Source organism: Anopheles maculipalpis, chromosome 2RL (genome assembly GCF_943734695.1).
Source record: "Anopheles maculipalpis chromosome 2RL, idAnoMacuDA_375_x, whole genome shotgun sequence".
NCBI lineage: Eukaryota > Metazoa > Arthropoda > Insecta > Diptera > Culicidae > Anopheles > Anopheles maculipalpis.
Window position 1 is genome coordinate 7,409,664 of NC_064871.1, and position 22,837 is coordinate 7,432,500.

General features: G+C 46.2%; 3 protein-coding genes across 4 annotated transcripts in view; 2 read left to right on the forward strand and 1 right to left on the reverse strand.

The window, feature by feature from the left end:
* LOC126556650 (phospholipid-transporting ATPase ID) overlaps nt 1-22,837 on the forward strand; it is a 143,293-nt gene that overhangs the window by 107,826 nt on the left and 12,630 nt on the right. For both annotated transcript variants that reach the window (XM_050212041.1, XM_050212040.1), the window contains exon 2: nt 19,718-19,778. In XM_050212041.1, coding sequence (XP_050067998.1) covers nt 19,727-19,778 — 52 coding nt within the window. In that variant the 5' untranslated portion in view covers nt 19,718-19,726. The remainder of the gene's footprint in view (nt 1-19,717; nt 19,779-22,837) is intronic.
* Nucleotides 318-2,876, forward strand: LOC126557135 (mutS protein homolog 5-like). The gene is made up of 2 exons (XM_050212809.1): nt 318-2,533; nt 2,618-2,876. The coding sequence occupies exons 1-2, from the start codon at nt 318-320 to the stop codon at nt 2,814-2,816; spliced, it is 2,415 nt and encodes an 804-aa protein (XP_050068766.1). The 3' UTR covers nt 2,817-2,876.
* Nucleotides 15,052-15,600, reverse strand: LOC126559346 (uncharacterized). Its single transcript, XM_050215493.1, has 2 exons — nt 15,525-15,600; nt 15,052-15,443 (listed from the first exon to the last, which is right to left on the reverse strand). Exons 1-2 carry the CDS (start codon nt 15,598-15,600, stop codon nt 15,052-15,054), a joined length of 468 nt encoding a protein of 155 aa, XP_050071450.1.

Genomic DNA, 22,837 nt, shown 5'->3' on the forward strand with positions numbered 1-22,837 from the left:
CGCATTATGATGATCTTTTGACGCATTGCAACGCTGAACGTGCTATAAATAGAGTTCGAGAGAACGCGAACCGGGGACCCGTTAAATGTCAAAACCTTTTCCTTAAATTTTGCCGATTCGTAATTTATCCGAGCAACCGGTGAGATTTTTGCATGGAACTTGTGTGGCGCTGTACGTGAGAAAGTATCGTGACCGTTTGAAAAACATCGGAACGTCTGTGCGCTTAGAGTACTGTGTGAAAACCGTACGAGTAAGTGTCCCGAACAATTGGTTTTCGGTTAACGGATTTGTTTTAATTGGATATTTTGCTTGTAGCTATGGAATCTGGCAATGCACCATGTGATTTTCCAGCTGCTAATCAGGCAGGGAAAATCATCTCTATATGCTGGAATGCTGGGGCACTAGCCGCATCATATTACGACATAGATCAGCTAGAGCTGTACGCAATTCAGCAGGCAATCGAACCACGGCCACAGTATGTGCTGCTTCGAGAGCTTGTCCGTCGTTACAATCCACTATTCTACGTCATCTCTGGTCCAACATGTTTTTTAGACGATTGCCGTGAAATATTGAGCATTCCTAATGGACTTGCGCACCATTCCGATGCGTCTGACTCTGCCGCACAAAATACAGCAAACACTACGCAGTTCACCAACGTGAAGATTGTTGAGTATTCGGCACAAACCCAAACAGCTGCCAGGGCGCGGTTGCTATCGCTTAAACTTCCCGGAATGCCACCAGAATCGGATGAGCACGAGTGTCGCACATTCCTCGAAAGTATACTTCCCTTCGAGCAAGATCTGCTAGTGCATGGCGTCGGTAATTTGCTGTTGCTTCTAGATACCGTGGGCGACTCAGTGTCCCCAACGCAGCTAGTGACAAAGATCAATCTTATCACGCCCAGCACACAGCTCATCATCGACGGGCTAACTTACGAAGCGTTGCAGATTTTCGACACTAGTCGCCATCCGTCTGGGTTCAAGTGTGGAACGGATTCACGTGGCTTATCCGTGTTCAGCTTGTTCAACAAGTGTTCGTCGAAAAATGGGGAAGAATGGCTCAGCCGGCTAATGACGCAACCGATACGAGATCGGATGGAGCTGCAACGTCGTCACAATACTGTACAATGGTTGCTAGAGAATGTTCGCTATGCGAACCAGTTTGACCAGTGTTTAAAGCATCTATCCAACGTAGGTCTACTCTATCGGAAGATCCTGCAAGGTACCGCTCGCAATACCGATTGGAAGATGCTGAAGAAAAATCTCTACTACATGTTCACGCTGTGCAAGCTATGCGGTTTAACACTGAAGGACACAAACACACGAGGTACGATCGTCCAGGAACTTGGACAGTACACATGCAATCCGAGCAATGCGCTCAAACACGTTCTTTACACGATCGATAAGTGTTTGGATCTGGAAAAGGGTGACGAGGAGAACAAGGTAACCATTCGTGCCGGACTCGATCCTGCCGTCGATCGATTGCGCGAACAGTACGATGGGTTGCGACAAATCGTGATGGAATCGTCCCGACTAGGGCTGGAAACTATGCAGCTCGATATGGCCAACATCTGCGTTACGTATCTGCCATCGTTCGGGTTCGTGATCAGTACGCAGATCGATGAACAGTTGGAGCGATCCGGAATATTTAACAATTCCTCGTTCGATTTGGTGTTCCAGGCGGAGAATACGGCCTACTTTCAGATTAGACTGTGCAAAGAGTTGAACGACGAGTTTGGACAGATGATGGCATCGCTGATCGAACAAGAGCTTGTAGTTCAGACGCGTCTCACTACCTTCGTGGGCACCAAGTTCCCGGAAGTGATGGGCATCTTTAAGCAGGCGGGAAAATTGGATGCTCTGCTGTCGTTTGCCACCGTGGCAAAGATGCATCGCTACGTGCGTCCAATCATTTGCGACGAAAAGGTGTTGCAAATTCAAGCAGGACGCCATGTAGTGCTCGATCACCGACGATCCTACCGACCGAACGATACCGATGTGAATGAGACGAACAGGCACCTTATAAACGTGATTGCTGCCGATACATCCGTCGGGAAAACGACCTACCTGAAGGAGTTGGCCACCATCTGTTATCTGGCCCATGTCGGTTCGTTCGTGCCGGCTACGTACGCTAAAATTCCCATCCTCGATTCGATCTACACCCGGCTCGATCATCCGGAATCGATATTCAGTGGACGTTCGTCCTTCATGTCGGAACTGTATCAGATGTCTAGTTTGCTGCAAAATTCTACCGCCAAATCGCTGGTTTTAATTGATGAGTTTGGCAAGGGCACAAACTATCTCGAAGGGAAGTCACTGCTCATTGGCTCGATCGAACATTTGCTCAAACGTGGCGCTAGTGCGCCGATTACCTTTGTTACAACGAAGTTTACCGGAATTGAACAATTTTTACCGATTGAACACCGGTACCTCCTGGTGAAGGTACACCATGAAGCTCGAGACCATTCCCGTAACGGCACCAGCAGTGACACGTTGGACGTGACCTCGATCGACCCTAGCGATCCAAATGAACAGTAAGAACTTACTCACCCAGCTCAATCACAAATTCCATGCCTATCCGTTTATTTCCGATTGCTTTTTTTGTTATCCGGTTGCAGACTGAAAACCACGTACCAGCTGGCATCACGTGCCATTGCCTTTGCCATCATGAAATATCATCAAACGGGTGGCGAAGCACCGGCCACGGAATACATCCGGCTGCTGATGGAATCCACCCCAATCACGCGGGTACCGGAACGGTGTCTAGAAATTTCGCATCCCCGTCACGAGTGGGACACGCCGGCACGGCATCGATGACGTTACCGGTGAAGCCTAATGGAAATCTTAACGAAAAACGGAACATTTAAATTTTTTAGCATGCCGAACCGTGCTCCTGGAGCTCGCAGCGATGGGGACGGTTAGTGCACGGTAGATTGTGGATAGATTTTGGAAAAACCATTCCGTGAAAGGTTCGATTGTGACCTTTAGCAAATGGTACTACTAACCGAGCGCCTGACAACTGACAGTGTTTGTGTGTCGATGCAAAAGGTTGTACGCAACTGATCACATTACTTGTGATCCCGAACGCCACGGCCATGTGTGTGTATGTCGGGCAGCTTGAAGTATGGCGTCACACAATCAATACCCCACCGAAATGGCGCACTGATTCTGTTTGTTTATAATTAATGATTTATTGATTTTCCACGTTCGCGCGCGCCCTGTGCGAAGGATGAATTGTTGCGGCTGCGTGTGTTGGGTGGAAATAATAATTTTCAGCGTTATGCAGTCCCACCACCACCATCCGTAACCATTTATGCAAGTGCTTCGAATATGCCCATTGTACATTTGATTGATACCGTTTCCCCCGTTTTCTCTTACCCCCACTTTTGGTTGGCAAGGTCACATTCCGGAAGCGGGACGAGGTTTTGTGCGGTGTGTTTTGAAATATGAATGTTGTCATACATTAAAAATGGTTCCAGAATGCTTTATTTTCTCACAAGAACATTAAAATGTATAACTTGCAGGGTGTGCTCAATAAATGGTCCAAGATATTGGTTCCGGTTTGGATTGCATATCTATGGCTGTAGACACAAAAGATCGTAATGAAAAACTATCAAACTTTGACAGAATGTAGCAGAAAAACGACTCCACAAATCCACAAAACCATTAAGTAATGAGTTGCACATAGCCGTTTCCAACAAGCAGACATTTCATGATAAATAATGCAAGATTATTGGATGATCAGCCGTAAACAAATCTCGGCGGTAAACTCCATATTCCATATAACACCCCGTGCCATGTGTTGCAATGCGTTTCCACCAATGAGGGAAGCTAATTTTGTCCTCATACACATTGCCGTATTACATCGGGAGAAACGGAATTAACCAACCTCCTACCAACCAACCTACTGACTGACAAAATAACCGCCAATATCCATCAATCATGTGTCGGACACTCTCTTACGGGCAGACACAAAAAACCCGTAGTAGCTTGGTATTTTTCTGCAACTTTTCACCCAAAATTTCATCCATCTTCAATTGACTTCCGTCAGTCCCGAGAAGCTAACGAAGATACTTAGAAACAGCGTCCACATACGCATAGTAGAGCATTACCCAAAATACTGGAAAAAAACAGAGCAGAAAATAAACACAAACGAGGCCACCACCAGTCTACGGTCTTCACATTTGTTTACCAAGTCCACGGTTTACAGGAGAGCACTTTTCGACACCTCTACCACGGGACTGTGTGCTCAGTGGATTCGGATTTAATGGTGCCACATAATAATAATAACGTACATTAGAGTGTGACATGATCGTGGTGCAAAGATGGTGGCAACCGAACAACGAGCTCGGCAATGTGCAATTAAAATAACGTTAAGATCTCATACAGCCCCGGCGTGGTGATCTGGATTTTAGAGGGCTTTTGGGGAGAGGCGTTTGTTTACACTATCGAGGCGAGATATCTTTTGAAGTTATCCAATGCGAATTCCAGATACAGTTAAAAAAAAGTAGTTATGTAGTAGGCTTCAGTAGACTTCAAAGTTGAAAATTTCCAATTTGTTGTTTCCTGTACTGACAAAATACTCATCACCTGGCGTGATACATTTTAAGATACCGCACTGCAATTATCTGTTAAAAATCGCCCTCGCGAAAAGGTCCCCTAAGTGCAGCTAATGGAAAATATCCACATCAACGCACCCGGTAACTTCGGCGTTGACATAAGCGGATACTTCGGATACCAAATAGCCCATTTGTCACCCAACCAAGCAACAAAAAAAACACGCTAATGAAACAAACCACAAAATGGTGGTAATATGCGTCATTTGGCACGAAGATCAACAAGAGGTTTGGAGGTATCGCGCTATCTGGGACCGCTAAAATTGGACGATATGTACAGAAATGAGTCTCTACAGCAATCGGGGCTTTCCCTTTAAGTACACACGGGGTTCCAAACCCCACCTTCCAGACTGTTCGCGCTGTGTCATTGTTAGTCATCTGTGTTTGCGGAACTGCGTACCATTGACGGGTGCTGCGTACACCCCAACGGAGAGGACTGGAGAGAACGAAGCGCTCTCCGACTACTCCGGACGTGAGGGTAAGCGTATACAAACACGGTGAAGATCAACTGTTTTCTATGCACGGCGTCAGCCCACAGAAAGATTGCTCCAGCCACATTACTAGAGGTGTGTTTTTGTTGGGAGCCATTCGAGCCACGAGAGCGAAATATCTTCTCGGCGAAAGATACGATGGACGCGGATGGACGGATCTTCTCACGCACCAAATATCTCCCGCTCCCTTGTGGAAGGTGATCCTCGCCGTACGGGTTTTCCCCGGTGCAGCTGGCGCGCGCGATCAACCCCCTAGAGCTTCGGTTGTGTTTGTGTCATCATCATCATCATCATCCCCCGTCCTGACATTTCCGTCGACCCGAAGAGAGAAGTGCGTGACACCAACCGTGTAAAGATACCACCCCACGGGAGAGTGGGACGCGCACGTTTGCCACTGTATTGGTGTACCGGTTTGTGCTCGTAAGCGCGCGCGGGAGTCCGTCGGTTCGTAGTCGCGTTTGGCCGGTCCAGTTCGCTACCATACTCCGCACGGGCACGTGGCCACGTTCCCTTCAGTCGCACTGTAGGCTGAACGGCCGGCCGAACTGACGCTCTGTACCTTCGTTTCCTGTGTTTGTGTGTCTCTCGGTGGTATGTGTGTTTGTGTGCGCTCGCACAAAGCCTCGTTTCTTCGCCATCCCCCACGGTGGGACTAATTTCCCTTTCGGTTGTGTGGCGCTTTTTTATTATTTTTGTTCGGTGCCCCGTGTTTCGCGTTTTGTTTTGTTTGACTCCGTGTGCTCGAGCGAACACTGTGTACAGTGCGCTGTGGCTTTTTTGGAGCATTCATTCATTCCGTTCGTGACCACGGAACGTACGCTCGTTCGTCCTTCGCGGTTCGATTGCAAACATTTCCACACGCGCGCCACGAAACTTTCAGTCGTCAGTTGTTGGGTTGTGTTTTTTATCATTTCACTTCGTTCACTACCGGTGTGTCAGGTTTAATGTGTGTTGCTGTTCTTCGGTGCATTATTATTTAACCACAACAAAATTAAATTTATCCAGTAAAAGTTTATGCCGCCGTGGGTGTGACGTGATTCTTGTAAAGTGCATTCTAGTGCAGTGAAATAAATGTAAAAAATAAAGAGTGAGAATCAAATAATCCAGACGCGCGTCCCTTGGCCTACTGCGAAAGGTCGTCAGCATGATGTGCGGAATGGTGGAAATTCCAACGGCACAATCCAAGAAGGCCGTGGGTTTTGTAGTTGCATTTATTGCACTGTCATCGGAGTGTGCATGATTTTATTTTGTGCGGCAGCCTTCTTTGAGCGTATGTGTGTGTGTGTGTAAAATTTGATTACGTAGTGCAATGGTGGGTCGATGCAACAACGGGCAGAAGGAAAAGCGGTGGCCATGTTAGCCGACATCCAAGATCCATTAGTGTTGATGATTTGTGTGAAATGCTTTCCTTCGTTTGTCATCTGTCGTGTGTGAAAAGGAAAATCACCCCTCCCTCTCCCGTTAACCAGCTTCTCAGCCCAGTTCCTCCTGTTGGGGTGTTAGGAGAAAATTATAAATCAAACGAATATCCTCCATGGGCAACTACTATTGGTCGTGGCAGCAATGTGCGTTGCCGGTGCGTTGAACGAACGCGAATGAACCGGCCGTATCCGGAATAAAAGGTTAGTAGGTTGGTAGCACCTAAATTGGGGCAATTATTTTCATCTCCCGGTCACCCGCTAAGATCGACCAGGTTCGGCAAGAAGGTTTAAGGTTAGATTCTTTACACCAACTGGATCTGTAGAGCAGTAGCACTGGCCCTTTGCCAAACGCCACTTTTCCTTGTACGGGAGCTGCATGCTGCTGTTGCTCGAAACATCTCTGGCAAGTTTATTTCTAGAAAGGGATCGCTAGTATCAGGTCCCCGCATTTGTTTATAAATGCGCCACAACCAACCCCTTGGTGCTGTGATTCGTGCTAGTTCTTGAGAATGTCTATTTCCCTCCCCCCGAATAATCCAGTCCTCAATCCAGTGCATCAGCAATACAGCGGTCGCTAAAACCGGATTTTCATGCTCCATATTCTACACATTAAGTCTCGAAAGTGTGCCACATGAGCATAGATCGAACAACAAGTGATTTATCTTGTAATTTTTTCCGTTGTAAGCATAGCACTGTGTACGACCTTGGGGAAAGAACGAGCATAGACTCCGGTCGAACGTTCTCAGTCCTCTGGTGGCTGCTGCACAATTTGTTGCGAGCCCTGTGCATGGAATTCCCAGCACAAACTACTTTCAAGCATCGATTTGTGTACCCGAATGTGCGGTGAGAATGTGGCTTTTCTTAATAGCCAAAAAACCTTGGCACCGAGAACCAACGCCATTGCGCACGGGACGTCAATGCGTGGAACCGTACCGTCAAGGTTAAGTCATCGACGGTGAGCAGTCTTGCTCACACAGCAAATACCGATCTCCAGTCTGACCTCACGAGAGCTGGCTAAGCTGGCCCCGTACAGCAGACGGCGATTGTGCGTGTGTGTGTAAGCAACACGGTGGCTTGCCGATGTGCAACACTCCCCGACCTAAGTCATTCTCCTTCCATCCAAGTTGCGAGTGTGTCAGGCCGAAACGAACAAACGAAGGCTTTCCAATATGCTTTGGTGACGGAGACTCAATGCAGAGACCCCCACCGGCGTATAATGTTATGTAAAGCTGGCCGCTTGATCGCGGGAAGACACGACTTGAAGACGGTTGGGGCAGCCAGAACTGATGACGACGGCCTGTGTCAACGGGAAAGGCCTCCCAGCCGTCACTGTACCCACTGTCCGCACGAAATGTGAAACCATAGAAATCGGAGTGAACCGCGAAGCACGTGTTGGTGTAGTAATTATTCGACATTAGACACACAGGTACACAACCGTTTGGTGTGTTTTCTTGCGGTGGGTGGCCTTTCCAACATGTCTCGCGTGAACCACTAAGCTCTCCAACCGAACCGAAAACGAATTTAAAACGGAACCGTTTGAAAATTTGTGTCTTGTGTGTGTGACTCGACCGTAAACTCTGCGTGTCGGATACTGACGATCGAGGCAAAGATCGTCGAATTCGGAATTTTCGGATAGAGCAGCGACCGAACCCTCACGAAAAAAGCTTCTCCTTTGCGATGGAAGTGTGCTACTCAAAAAAAGATCATTTACAGCCGATGATTTGTGTGCATAATTTTTGATTTGCCCCCTTACCTTGAGCTAAGCTGATCGAGGTTTGTCCAACAAAAAGAGGAGTTTGTTTGGCGGCTCGAATCTCGAAACGATCTTGCGGCAGCTAACCTTGAAGGGTGCGCACACAGCGAAAATTAGCAGTTTATGAATGGTGTGTAAGCTCGTCGCTTTCAACAATTAGTTTGTTACCTATAATTTTTCCCAGCGACCCCGGTACCCCTTCCCTGCACGCCGAGGAAGCTGTCATATGGGTCAGACGATCAGGCAGACCGATCAGCAGCAGATGCGGAGCGTTGTGCATAAACAAAATTGCTTACTTCATTAGCGCCTATCGAGTACATTACATCGATTCGTAATTCAAGATCGCGATGATAGTGTCGGGTCACTATTACACCAGCTTTCGTGTGTGGAAAATCATTCAGTATTTTAAGCTCAAAATAAGATGGCGTTTAATCCCGCAACAGATATCTTTTGTGTCTGGTATTGTACTATTGCGAGGAACTGGTCCGGTGCGAGGGACTGGCCAAGGTGAGAATGGTACTTTTCTTCACCCGACACGAGCAGGGATCAAATCCCATGCAAATCTGTTTTCCCGCAGTGATCAGGGTGACTATTCAATGGTTCATTTTATTTGGTTACTATAAAATCTATAAATGTTGTCTATTTGCTGAGCCAGACAGTCATATAGATTAGAAGAGCAAGTTTCACAGCAAGTTTAAACTCGAATCGCCGCAAAATTTATTTTGTAAGGTCACACCTATCGCTTCATATGTGTGACGAGTTCTACTATATACTGCTGGCCATATTGATCCCTCTACAGTTCTGCTGATAACATGTTGCAAGTGTTATGATCATTTATGACATAGTTTATGGTTTCTCTTAGTGACTCACACTTGTCTCGATTTTCTCAGTACCAAAGCACAAATTTGCTTACTTAGCAAAATTCATAAAACGAAACGATTACCCCGAGCCAACCGAGTCATATTTATGAAGCATGTCAAATACCCGTACTCTGTAGTTGTTTGCTTCGTTGAAACATTTGTAGAAATGATGTCATAGATGTGTCTTTAAGCCACATGAAACACGTAATGTGTGCACTGAAGTTAAATTGTTTTTTCGTCTAGTTTTTTGTCTTCGTTCGCTACTCTTCTTACCATGAGATAACGCCACTCAAGTGTACGGGGATATAAGTCATCGCAACGCGATCGTACGATCGGGCGAGCCGGATAAAGAAGGAAGAGCCGGAGCAACCATCTTGGTGGAAAATTAATGTATAAAAAGGCACCAGCACTGCATTGGTCGTAACGCTTTAATGCCATATAAAATAGAGCCTCCGTTCACCTGTCTAAATCCGGTCAATTGCCGATCCCCGATGGACCGTAACACACGTTCGCTCATAAATTGGCGAACTAACGCTGTAAACCTTCTAGTGTAAACTCTGCTAAAGTTGCTCGGGGCGTAGAACAACCACCAACCCGCAACGGTACGCAACATCAGAAAGTCTAAAGTCTTTCCGAAGAATGTGTACGACTCGCGGCGACCGGAAAGGGGTTAGCAAATCGATTTCTCTTTCGCTTCATTGCACTGCGACGGTCAACCTTCCGGAATCTCGTACCATCGACGGTGAATTGCTAAGCACACGTAAAGAGGGCGTAAGGAGGTAACAGTGCAAGAAACGGAAAGTGAAGACCCAACAGCACATGGAGAAAAATCAATTGTCATCAGAAAGCAAAACGGCCGCCATTGACCACCGCCCCACCGAACGCTCTCCTTTCTTAGAGCCTCCTTTCTCGGGCCTCGGCCGGAAATTGTCCTTTCCAGCCATGCCCAGGAAACCGATTTAGTAGTTGTACCCTGTTTGTTCTTTATTCAACGGATGCAAATTTTTCTCACTGTTTATGCCCCTCGTGCACGTGGAGAAAACGTTGTGGAATGAGCCAGCAACTAGGGCTAGAGAGGAGGGAAGGTAGAATTGAGTGCTCGGAACCAGGCTTCTTTTTCCCACAATTAGCGAATACTTACATTTAGCATATTACCCTGACCTGGGCGGGGGCCGGAAAGGACCAAAGTGATTGACAGTGGTCCGTGTTCACTAGGAAAAAATAAACTGCCAACCCTCGCATAGTATACGAGTGAAGGTTGTTCTCGAGATTTATTATGTTTTGTAAAATTTACAACAAACAAAAAATCTTTCTGTTGTCCGTAAAATGGAGTCACTGGAGCTCGCTCAAATAAGAAAGTACCCTCCAGTATTGTATATTATTGAGCTTCTTGGCAATATTTTCTACTCTTCTACATACACCAATCTACCGCGTGTGACCTTGTAGACCTTGCAACGTGAACTTAGAATACACATCGACATCGGGTCCGATGTGCCCTTCTTAATATACAGCTGAATTTCATTACATATTTTATGCCCTACCCGATCCCAAACCTCGATCTCTCTCTCTTTGGTTGTCGCATTAGCGGTTGCTATAATCTTCACCGCAATCGTGTCCACCGTTCGTCTTGCGGTACCGGGAAATATCAGCAAACTCAGCAGGCCACTACTCGGTTCTGATAAATTTCAATTAACTATGATAGCACTACATCCTAGCGCCCTACACGAAATCGGGTTAAGATTAAGCGCTATTTAATAGTACAGTACTGTGAGGGAGGGATGTCCGGCAAAAATCCACGTGGAATTGGAATTAACGTGTACACGTGGTGCGGGGACAAAGCGGCAACCTCTTCGGGATTATCTTCATTGCGCATTTGCTAATTAACATAGGCACAAACGATGGTTGCTCTTCGTACTAGTAGAAATAGTAAATAGTCACCGTAGTGAGGTGCGTACACAGTTGTAAGGTTAGAGTACAATACAACCTCTCTCAGTCCCTGTGTTTTGTAGCGCAATTGAGTTACGATCTGATTATACCATTGGGCACATAGACGGCCACCAGCATTTCGTCCGTTGACATTATCGCGAGACCTTCTTTCGGCACGCCACAAAACAACCTCTCCCATATGTACTACAAAGTACCCGCAGTTTCATTTATCAGACGCAAGGCATACGAACAACTGACGTTTGGCAATTATTGGTGCACTCTTATCTCTTGTGTAATTATTTTTTGCCATCAAGTGGCGAGCACTTAACCCAGTTTTAAGTGCACGCATTGTTGTCTTATCGTTTGACAGTTTTGCAGTGGCATACCCCGTTTACAACACCTAGTGCAGTACTGTTTTTTAACAATTCGGCCACGCATGCTGCCCGCATGCGAAACCAAAAGATAAAACTAATTGCTGCCCTAATATTAGGTCATTTAACACACTTGGTCGGTGTGTTTTACCAGGCAGCATGGTAGTAATTTCCATTAAAATGCTCCACAAGTTCCAAAATGGTGGCTGTGCGTGAATAATTGGAAACCACTTTCACCGGTAGCCTGCGTACACATACCTTTCCGGTTAGCTAATCAAACATTCTGATAGCACATTTCAAGTTCCCACACGGCCCTTTGCCCGGTTCGAATCCCTCGAATCGCTCCACGGTGCACATTAGTTCCGATAATTTCTAAACATCGATTTACTGGACCACCAGTTCCTTGTGCTGTCGACCGTGCTAAAGTAGGTCACACGGAAACGAGGACCCTTGTCCGGTTCGATAGAAAACTGTGACCTCCCGAGGGGAAGAATATGGATAGGGAATCGATTCACTTCCCAACTCTCGGCTGATGTTCTGGACACGGTTTCTGCGTGCGTAGTGTTAGAAAGCCGTAACTCACCCATCCGCCACAGGCTAGGGTCATCATATGTACCCAACACACACACTCTCATCGATTCACCTCCTGTGCTGCACTCTCTGTGGCTGTGAAATGACACGTCAAACGTGCTGGTCGGAATCTAGTGTCAAGGTCTGGGATAGCGTCGTCCACCACCGGTGCACCTGTACCACACGGTATGGCTTCAGCCTGTTGTTTCGAGTACTCGCACAGCACGCAACCAACCTGTTGGCCCGATGTGTACTTCCCCGCTGGATCGATAGATAAAAGCGTTTCTTGCGACAGTTTATCGCCATGATTGATGTTCGGCGGAACAGCTTTTTCTTCCGGGTTAACTGCTGGCAAGAATTTTTTGTCATACCTTGTTGTCGAAGTTTTGTCTCAAGCTTCTGCTGTTTGTCTTCCAATTAATGAAATTAACCTAAAACACCAACAAAAATTAATCACACCTAATGGAACGCGCGCTGTTTTCCAAATTTCGTGTGATAAATTTTCGAGTGTGGTTTCATAACTTCTTCACCACATGCAAACGTATGTGGAATAACTATCGTCACGTATGTTTATCCAGCACAGTACTCCGCAAGGATGATTCACCTCTACCCAGCTACCGCCCTGGGTTACCTTTCTTCGTACGCTGGCCGTTTGCTAATGATTTACACCTAATCTGCAGGGTTAAAAAATTCATGCAGTTCCCACGCCATGGCGGTGCGCTTCATGTGTGTGTGGGGCGTGTAGACATCGTGACACAATTCGGCCGCATGGTGATGAGCCCATGTCTGAAGGGACGGACCACTGTGCCTGAACGATACATGAAAGTTAGTAGTAAAAATGGAATGACTCATCATCAATAGCAACGAGTCTGCGAGTTCGCAGTTCGCGATGATGAATTATGCCACGCAGCAACAGCAGTACGAGAAACGGGGATAGGAAAATGGCATTGCCTTCCTCAAAACTGTCCACGAAGTCGAATTGCCCGGGGTCGAACGCGAAAGGAACGGAAGTGATGGCAATGTGGGGACGGAAATTGGTTCCCGTTCACCAGTGCGTACCTCGCCTCCAACAACCGCAGGGACTATGGCAGCAATGGTTTTGTTCGGAAGGTAATATTCGAACCAACAAAAAATAAACCAACATCCGGAGGTCACGGTGAAGATTAGCCGCTCAAGGTGGTGGTTGTCTCATTTGGGTACTGCATGCACCACACCGGCACTAACCATAAACGACCCCAAAAGCTGCTCATGGTGAATGGGAAAATGACACCCCAACAAACAAACAAACATCCGAGCGATGGAATGAATCAAAATTAGGTTTCATTTACAGTGTGACGTTAAAATAAAAGCAAGTCCAACATGAACACGGGAAGAAGCTGACAATAATGATGACCGCGATGACGACCAATCGGAAGATTAGTTGTTGCGAGCTGCGTCACTAATGGATAGCGAGTGGGCAAATCGATCATTATGCTTGTATGAGCCCTGACCAGAGGGTCCTAATGTTTGGTTTGCAATTTTCAAGGACCTTTCTTCAAGGTGAAACCAATTTTGTTATGCCCCTTGTATTTCTGCCATTAAGTAATGTTGCTGTTGCTCCCAAATGTCCCACTCTCACTCTCCTAGTACAAAGCAATCGATTTGTTATGGGGTTTGTTTGGTAAAGAAATCATTAAGATCTGCTGCACTGATTGTGCAGAGTTTGTGAAGAATGTGTGCTATTGTTGCAATGTTAATGCATTTTCCAGCTAAGAAATTGAAGAAAAAGTAAACGAATGCGCACGTTGGCCTAATCAATGTTAACAATTGGGCGATATGAAATTGTCCAACGGTGTGGTTTTGTTGCGGACTTATCTCTAATCGATTGATGGTTCAATTATTTGCTGTCGCTTACTGATGATGATGGGGTTTTGTTGATCTTTCAAAACGTCTACAGATTAATCTTTAAGTGCTCAGTCACTCGAAGTACCCATCACCATATGATCCAAGACTCGTTAGCACCAGCGATGCCACATTACGACACTACCATTCAATAAAACTCGATTTGAAAGACACTTCTTCTTCTTCTTGGGTTAAGGACCTCTAAGGTCATGCCGGGGCCATCGAAATGGCTTTCTAGACTGCCGATACCACGTAACGTAGTTGGTTAGTCAAGCCCTCACTACGGGAGGACGGTCCGGATGGGATTTGAACCTCGGTCCTTCCGTTTGAAGACCGGCGCCGCTGTCGCCTACACCACCGTGCTGCCTCCATTGCACTAGGATAATCTTAAATAGGATGTGCTTTTTGGATGTTGGAGAGGCTTATGAGATTGCAAATTGATGGTATATTATTCAAGATGCTATAAGAAAATTTAATAGCAAACTTTAGAAGGTTTAGTACTAAAATAGAGTAGCCAAATTCTGAAGGTTTCTTGGCTTAACAACCTGCTAAATCATGCCAGCTATCTCAATGGAAATGGCTGATACTACTGATAGCTTGTATCAAGTACCAAGGCAGATACTAAGTAGTTGGACAGCCAACACTCACTACAGAAGAAGGCTCCAGTCAGTTTATAATAAATAATAATAATAAATTCAATTTCGAATGATTTATTTGGAATTCATTTAGGAAAGAAGGTTTTTCTGAAATAAATTAGCTAACAATATTTCAAGAGTGATCCCTAAAACTTCTGTAAACTTAAATTCTTTTTCTAAATCTATTATTAGAATATTTTTTCTTACTGAAATTGAACGCTTGCTTTAACATGATGCCTTCTCTTCTTAATATTTCTCGGGGCTCTTAAACCTCGGGATGTTTTGCCTGCCACGACTTACTTCTTTTGAGTTCCTAAAAACCCATAGCTTGTTGGGCAACCCTGCGTACGGTGATAGGCGAACCGGATAGGATTCGATGTCCGCTTGAACCGTGTAAAGCGCCGCTACCGCATCGTCCTGTTTTCTTTTTTCACTGAATTGAGTTCATTGTAATTTCGTTCTTAAGGGTTAATAGTAGATAACAGTCACGATAAACGCTTCACTTTTGGGCAATAATCTACGTCTGCTTTACTTCCACAGCAATACTGCGATGGCCAACATCACTACACTCGAAAGCGCCACGCTAAGGCTGCCCGCACCATTGCACAGATCCGTCGTGCAGAGGTCGCAGTTAACAATATTAATGCCCGATGGTAAAGCGCTCTGAATCACGTCGCACAACGCCTTGTCGTTGAACAGACAATCCCGAACGTAAGCGTACCCGGTAACACCACCTGCCGTACCCTTGGCGTACACTGATACGCACGCCGGTTCAAGTTGACGTGCTTCGCTCGGCAGGAAAAGGCTGCGTCCCAGCACGGACATCTGGCTGGCGCTGCTACATTCTGTTGTCCGTGCGTTTGCCGAACAATCGCTCCAACTGTCTCCACTGGCACACTGGTAGCAGCGAAGGGCGGACGCTACGTATTGAAGGAGTTGAGACACTCATTAGAATTTTGATAAACGGAAGATCTCCCCACTATAGTTTGTTTTTTTCCTACCCGTGTTGGTCAGTGAAAGAAGAGCACCGAAGAACAAGCACAGCACCGCGACGCTATTGATACTGATTTGTTTCATCTTGGCAGGGTATGCTGAGAACACTAGAAACACGACTTAGAATCGAACACTAGACACCTGTCCCGTACTGCCGACTGACACGGTTGTAAATGGTGGAATGGCGTTCGAATGTTAATGCTTAAATATATCGTTCCGAACCAAGGCAATACACATCTCTAGATGCGAAAAAACCGATAACGATAAGATAAGGAAGGAGACCTACCTTCTCTATGCGACGCAATCGACGTGAATCATTTTCCGGTCAGAATGCTGCAGTTTAGTATCATTTAGATGTGCGTTGTTGTGTTCGCTCCAAAATAGCGGAAGAACGTCAGAAACCAATCGGAAAGCATGACCCCACAACAAGCACAAGTGTTCGCATGCAAATGCAATTTATTGTCAAACTGCACGCCACACTCGTGGGGATTTCGTTTCTTGTGCAGCACTACTCATGCCGGCATGCCAGACTTGAAGTGATTTTATTTGCCCGAACCGAACGTCTCAATGGAAATTGGTTTCATTTGTTGGACTATTGGAATTGGCAGTACAGTCGAATAATTTCCTGCCTTTAATCAAGCTTAGGTAAGCGAGGATTAACTTATGGATACTACGAATGACTAACATTGTCCCTAAAGAGCAAGAGATATTGCTAAGCCAGAAATTAATGAAAGAAACTGAGGTCTCGGCATGCAATAAGCAATCGATTTTTTATTTTTCCCTCTACAGTATGTGAAAGTTATCTAGCGTGATTAGGGGGGAACCACCGGATCGCAATCACTATTGTTACTAACCCCGGGGACCAACTGATAGCAATCCACACTTGCTTCTGCGAAACATAATCGCTTCCGTTTATGTCGCGTGTACCTGGGGTAAATGGTGATAAGAAATGACGTGTCAGTTGTAAACGAGTGTTAATTGATTAAACGCTTTTGAACGGAATTGAAGTAGACAATCGTACTGTGTGTTTCATTATCAGTACAACCTTGCTGTGACACTATTTTAAGAGAATAGTCTATTCCTAGCTGTGATTGCTTCGGATATAGCTGTTGAGCAATGTAAACATTCTTATTACCTTTTATCAGAGGAAGAGATTATCTATTCTAGGTCAATGAAGTTGTTGTGCGCTTAAATGTTGTCTGTTTGCCTAAATCTTTTTTCTTTTTCAGGACTGCTTCAATAGGTTGTTCTCAGTATTGCCCACAGCCTATAAGATACCGTTCGGGATAATTTTGACAGTCACCTACGGAGAAAGAAAAAAAAAATTATGGCAAAATTGACCATCGGGGAATTTTTTTTTTGTTTTAGAAATAGTAGCTTACCATGTATTTTATTCATTTTATTCAAAATATCCGCCCTCGGCTTCTATTACGGCCTCCACCCGTCTCCGGAACCGGGAACAAGCCCTGGCGACAGTTTCGCGGGGTAAAGCCGCGAAAACGGATCTGAGCTCCGCCTTGGATTTGCTGGAGGTTCTGTTGGTGTCCCGTTCCACCGCGCCCCACACGAAATATTCCATTGGATTAAGATCCGGAGAGCTGGGAGGCCACACATTCGGCGCGGTGAAGTCGTTGAAATTGGTCGCCAACCACTTTATCGTTTTGGAGGCTGTATGGCACGGAGCGGAATCCTGCTGGAACACGTACGGTCTGCCGTTGGCCACTCTCGTGAGCCAAGGCTTTGCGACGGTGTCCAGCATGGAAATGTACCCGTCCGCGTTCAGCCTCAGCCCCTGCTCGAAAAAGTGGGGCGGCATCACGTCCCCTTCCGATGACACGCAGGAAAACACCATCACCGTCTGTGGGAACTTGGTTTACGGCACCCGTAGCACGTCCGCCGGGCAGTAAGCCAGCCACCGGTTGTTCTGGGTGTTAACCGTGTCGGCGGTTGTCGCGTCCGGTGCGGATCATCATGATGCATGAGATCCGCTTCCACAATGTACTCTTTTTTGGCATTTTTTTATCACGGGATGTTTTTGCTGCTTATTCCGTACACTTTTAGCTGTCGAATGACGTATTGCTTGTTTTCCTATGCCAACTCCATCACGAGTTATAAACAAAAATGTAACTGTCAAAATTATCCCGAACGCCCTGAGCAACACTAGCTTCGAAGGTTCTAAACATTTGACATCGATGACTCTTCTGTCTAATTCAACAGCAATTCAACCATTTTTCCAACCATTCAATTTCATTGAAGGAAACGACTTTAACTGTTCTAGAATTTCCACAAATGTCTTGGACTTGTACTTGGAATGAGGACATCATGTTTCTGAACAATTGTTGATTTTTGTTATATTCTATAGTTGATGAACTATATCTGACGTAAATAATTTGGATGTTCATCTACAGAACTTTCTATAAACTATACAACAAGACTGACAGACGAATATAAATCCTTCATTTTGAACATTATGAATACAATTCATTCTAAGCGCTGCATTATACCTGAAGTAAGCAGTAAAGCACCCTCCATGTTTCATTATTTTTCAAAGTAAGGAACAACTTTTTAAGAACTTATCCACAACATTCCATTGTACGGAAATTCCTTACATGCTTTAAACACTCTTCAACTTCACTTGTTAAACTGACATCTTCCCCTGCCATTGTGTTGTGTGACACACCTCTCTCGTTGCGGGACAGTTCATTGCCAGCTTTCGTGGTGATTGTTTGCCTCAAAGCTGAAACACCACCAGATGGTTCGATTCTCTCACTTCAAGGCTGTTCACTTTCCCGTGCTTCCAGTTTCAGTTCAAATAGAATTAAAATTGGTAATAATTTATCGGAATCACTTTCTCCGCACCTCGCGTACCGGGAGTAGCCTTTCTTTTTCGCGGCCAGTGCCAACCATCCCAGACGACCTTCTTCCCGCGTGGTAGGTTGGTGTGTGCCCGATCCAATCAGCTTCTTATGTTCTCTCGCGTGGTCGGAACACTCGTCAATAATTCATCTGCCAGCGGCGAGTTATCGACACAAGGGACAGCCGTACGTACGTGGCATAACCACTTACTCTAAAGCCGTTCGTACCCAAACTTTCCAGTTGTAGTTGCTCGCACGGAAGTGAAGGGAGGACATTGTTTCCCCGCACAATAATTTGACAGTAAGCTGTCACCGGAGGGGTGGGGATAAGGTAAGAAAATAAGGATAAGGTGTGGAGAGGGGAGGGTGTTGGTGCGTCCTGGGCATCGACGATCAGTATGTTAAGTTTCTCACCGAGTGTCCAATATTTCTAACTATTCTTGGACAACGAATACTGCCGCTGGTTGTACAGTGTCTTTTCGAGTTCTTCCTTTAGCGACACTAATGATTGGTTCACATTTTCTCGTTCACACCACAGGGACCACATTCTGCACGTGACGCTTCTAATGGACGGGTGTCCTGTACCACGCTCCGTGCCACCGTTCGAGCATTGGCTTTGGGTGCCACCGATGAAGTCGCGACCCTGGCAGGACTACAGATCATGTGCCCGAGAAGCGCTGTAAAGGAATCCTAGCGCGCCGTGAGAAGGGTATCGTGCAAAGGACACACACCGTGCTGTGATCCACCAGTGTGGATGTGGAAGTGCAAACGTGAAACAATATAATCGAAAAATCTGTTGTGCTCAACAAGTTGAAGAAGAATCCTCGCAGCTAAAGCGTTCCAAGTGCCACAGAGTGTTTAAATTCTGTTAGTTAAGTGTAAGGGACAAGAAACTCACATCGGTTTTAGGCCTAAAGTGCATCGGAATGATTCACACGCACCGTAGTTCCTAGTGTGATAGTGTACTGGCAACTGTGTACTACGACGGCTCGATGGATGTGCGGCAACTACCAATTTTCCTACGTGAAAATGAAGAGGAAAAAATGCTTCACCTCTTGCCAAAGGTTTGTGTGTGTGCGTTTGTCCGTTGCCCTCTTTGCAAATGTATGATCTTCGCTGATGAAGTATGTGCCTAGTTTTTTGTGAGTTTCCGCAACGATGCAAACGAGAGCAAAGTGAGGAATAAGGAAAGGATTACAACGCCATATCATACCACCACCAAGTGCAATTCATTCTACCATTGGGGCCAAAGATTACACACATCGCTAAACGCCGTCCAATCGTGTTAGCTTCATAAGTTTGGTTTGGTCAATTTGTTTTAATAAACGAGAAAACGATTCATCACTCGCTTCAATATGGGCGAATCGAGCAAGGTGCAGCAACAGCAGCAGGAAAAAATCAGACAACGTAAGTAGACACACCGGAAGCTTGACTGAGCGTCGCTCATCAGTATGGGCTTAAGCTTAAGGAGGGCATCGTTGCCCTCGTGTCATCGCTAGATCCGTCCTGTAGTAGTCACGTTCATTCATCGCCATCCGTTACTAATTGCTTTGCTTGTATCACCCTTACTCATCATCATCCGGTTCCGATCGATCACGTCTCTGTACATCTGTGTTTTGCTCTGATAAATCGCATGAATATTAAATAATGTTAGGTCATGGCGAATTAATTTGAATAGCGCACCCGGTTGTTGTTATTATTATTATGGTTTGGCTGACTGCTTGTCAATGTGTATCTTTGCATATCCTGAACCTCCGCACACGTTGAGTACGTTGCAGTTTCCAGATACGCTCTGGTGCAATTGCACCACCAGCGCATCAAGTTGCAGCATTAGACGAAACTTTGCAAACTGTTTTGTATTGGTTGCGTACTTCCAACGATCGCATGTATTGGTAGATGCACTGCGAAATGCACATTCAAGCTACAACAAAAAAAAGGCGCCACATAAAAAAGATTCCCAACCCCTCCAGTTTCAACCAGCATGCTCCCAGCATTAGAAGTGCATGCCATGCGCAGTAAGTCCCACGATGAGTTTCACTTTCACGAGCGCGCACCATCAACAACAGCGTCTCGTGTTTATGTTTTGGTCGTACCCAACAACAAGCCAACAACAATGTGCACCCTCCCACGGGTGGGGGGGGGGGGGATGAAACCCGAGCATTCGCATTTTCCGACCTGCTTCCTACCCCACCTCATCTGGGTGACAGTAATGAACATCACGAAAGTTTGGCAACACTGGCACAACGTTTTGGAGCTGTCAAAAACGTCAAACTACTACACCACCACCATTAGACCAGCGTACACAACGAAAACGAAAACATTTCCCGAGCTTTTTCGTTCTCTCTCTCTCTCTCTCTCTCACCGCGATTTTCCCTCTCCCTTTCACTTCTCTTGTTTTTCATGTACTGTCTCGCTCGCACTAAACGCACATACTAATCATAAACCAACCCTCTCGTACACGCAACTCCCCTTCCCCCCCCCCATCCTACCCCACCAACCACGGTTTATGTTCGCGACTGCTCGCGGCCAAGCGAGAAAAACGACGACACACAACACCAGAGTCCGTGGTGAACGCGGTGGCGTTTTTCCACGACAGAAACACCCGCTCCGAAGGGCAGCCAGACACAAGCAGCAGTCCCATTTTCACTTGACAAGCGTGCGGACCTACTACACACAACCCTTCGTGTAGGGGCTGAAGATACAACAACAACAAAAAGGCGGAAGGTATACTTGGTGGTACATCGTACACTCGAATCGATATACGAGGGCAGCTGGCCTCCTTTGGGTGATACTTGTTTTTTTTTCAGCGATGGAAAACTCTCGACAAACAGCAAAACACGTGAACGGAATCAAACGGTCGTAAATTGTGCGTGTGCCATAAAAAAAAACAACAGTTACCGTGAGGTCCGAGCAGTGTGCCTACTGCTGTTGGGGTGAAACGCCTTGATTAGTATCATCGTTGCACAATAACGTGTGTGCGTATATGCACGCGTGTGTGTGTGTGTGTGGTTTGAAAAGTGAAGTAAGCTTTTCGGGTGCGTGCTATAGGCTAGAAATTCGTTTGATTTACTCGTTGCAAAAAAACATCCGCAGAAAAAAGTGTCTTTCTTTGCGTACACACAGATTAGGCTCCCGTGTGGAATGAAAGGGGGGTGGATTGGGCGAGAGAGCAAAAAAAAAGGGAAGCATTAATCCTCATGATTTGGAAGAAAATCGATCGACGAAGCCTCGCTCTCGGGGTGGAGTGCTAGCGTATGTATGTGTGTGTGTGTGTGTGCTATACAGCAACAACGGTGGTACTTTTCCGATGCCCTCCACCTAGCAGTCCTAAGTACACTCCTATAGGGCGCCATCTCCACCCACCGACCAAGGCAATGGGGCACCGCAGTGGGTCTGTGTCTGTGTCTGTGCGTGACCGAGACAGAGCCGTTCGGTGCGTGGAGATCCCCCGACAAGAAGGAAATCGTGTGAAAAGTGTGTGTACGTGTGTGTGTGTGTTTGTGTGTGTGCTCTAGCGTCGTCTACTCCCATCCAAGTGTCCTTCTAGTGTTTCTTTTAACGCGACGCGTAGGGAGGGGATCAAAGTGGTGGATGGGGAAAACGAGCGGGGATGACATCCGGTTGGAAAAAGGTCCGCGAAGGACGACGATACACCCAACTGATCACCCGTTTTCGTGCTGTGAAGTACTGGCTCAGGATTTGCCATGAGTCATCGATGGAAGGGGAAAAAGAAAGTGACCGTTCATCCATTCGTTTTTTTTTTCTTCCAATCCTTATACGAAGGATGAATGCAAGATCCCCCCCGTGTGTGTGTGTGTGTGTGTGTGTGTGTGTGTGTGTGTGTGTGTGTGTGTCCCCGATCACTATTTTCTTTCCCCAGACGAGGCAGAAGAGTACAGTGCTCATAAATCCATCTAGCAACCATTCACGAGGAAGACAATGCGAGCAGTGTCATGTCCAGAGCTCTGTCCTTGCTGCCTTCCTCGTGCTGAAGACGCTCTCTTAATCGACATTAAGTTACAACAGGCCAGTAAAACCCGTGGGCGGTTGGGATTTGTTCACTTCTCGTGGCTTTGGTGGCTATTAAATCGATTGCCATGCGGTAGTGTCCTGGATGTCGGGCAAGAAGGCGTCGCCGTTGACTCCGGTTCCGGAGCTAGACGTAACGCAATCAAACCGTTTCCTGCAATTAAACTCCGTGTCTCCGTGTGTGTTTGTTTTGCCACTTTCCGGAAAAACATACCGGATACGAACCAAGATGACCCAGTTAGCAGCAAGTGTTACCAGACATCGCACCCTCAGAGAGAAAGAGTGAGCAGTTCTAGTGTGGGACATGAGGCTGTAGGAAACGGACTGGTGTCGGTGGTAGCACCTTCTGTTTGCCCTATAATGGGCTGGGTAAATTGTAAAGACATTTACAAGCTTATGCCATCAGCGCAAGCTGTGTCGTGAACTTTTTAATCCAC

Coding starts and splice junctions, on each gene's coding strand:
- LOC126557135 (XM_050212809.1), top strand. CDS start 318: ATGGAATCTGGCAATGCACCATGTGATTTTCCAGCTGCTAATCAGGCA. Junction 2,534..2,617: donor CCTAGCGATCCAAATGAACA/GTAAGAACTTAC, acceptor ATCCGGTTGCAG/ACTGAAAACCACGTACCAGC.
- LOC126559346 (XM_050215493.1), bottom strand. CDS start 15,600: ATGAAACAAATCAGTATCAATAGCGTCGCGGTGCTGTGCTTGTTCTTC. Junction 15,444..15,524: donor TCTTTCACTGACCAACACGG/GTAGGAAAAAAA, acceptor TTCAATACGTAG/CGTCCGCCCTTCGCTGCTAC.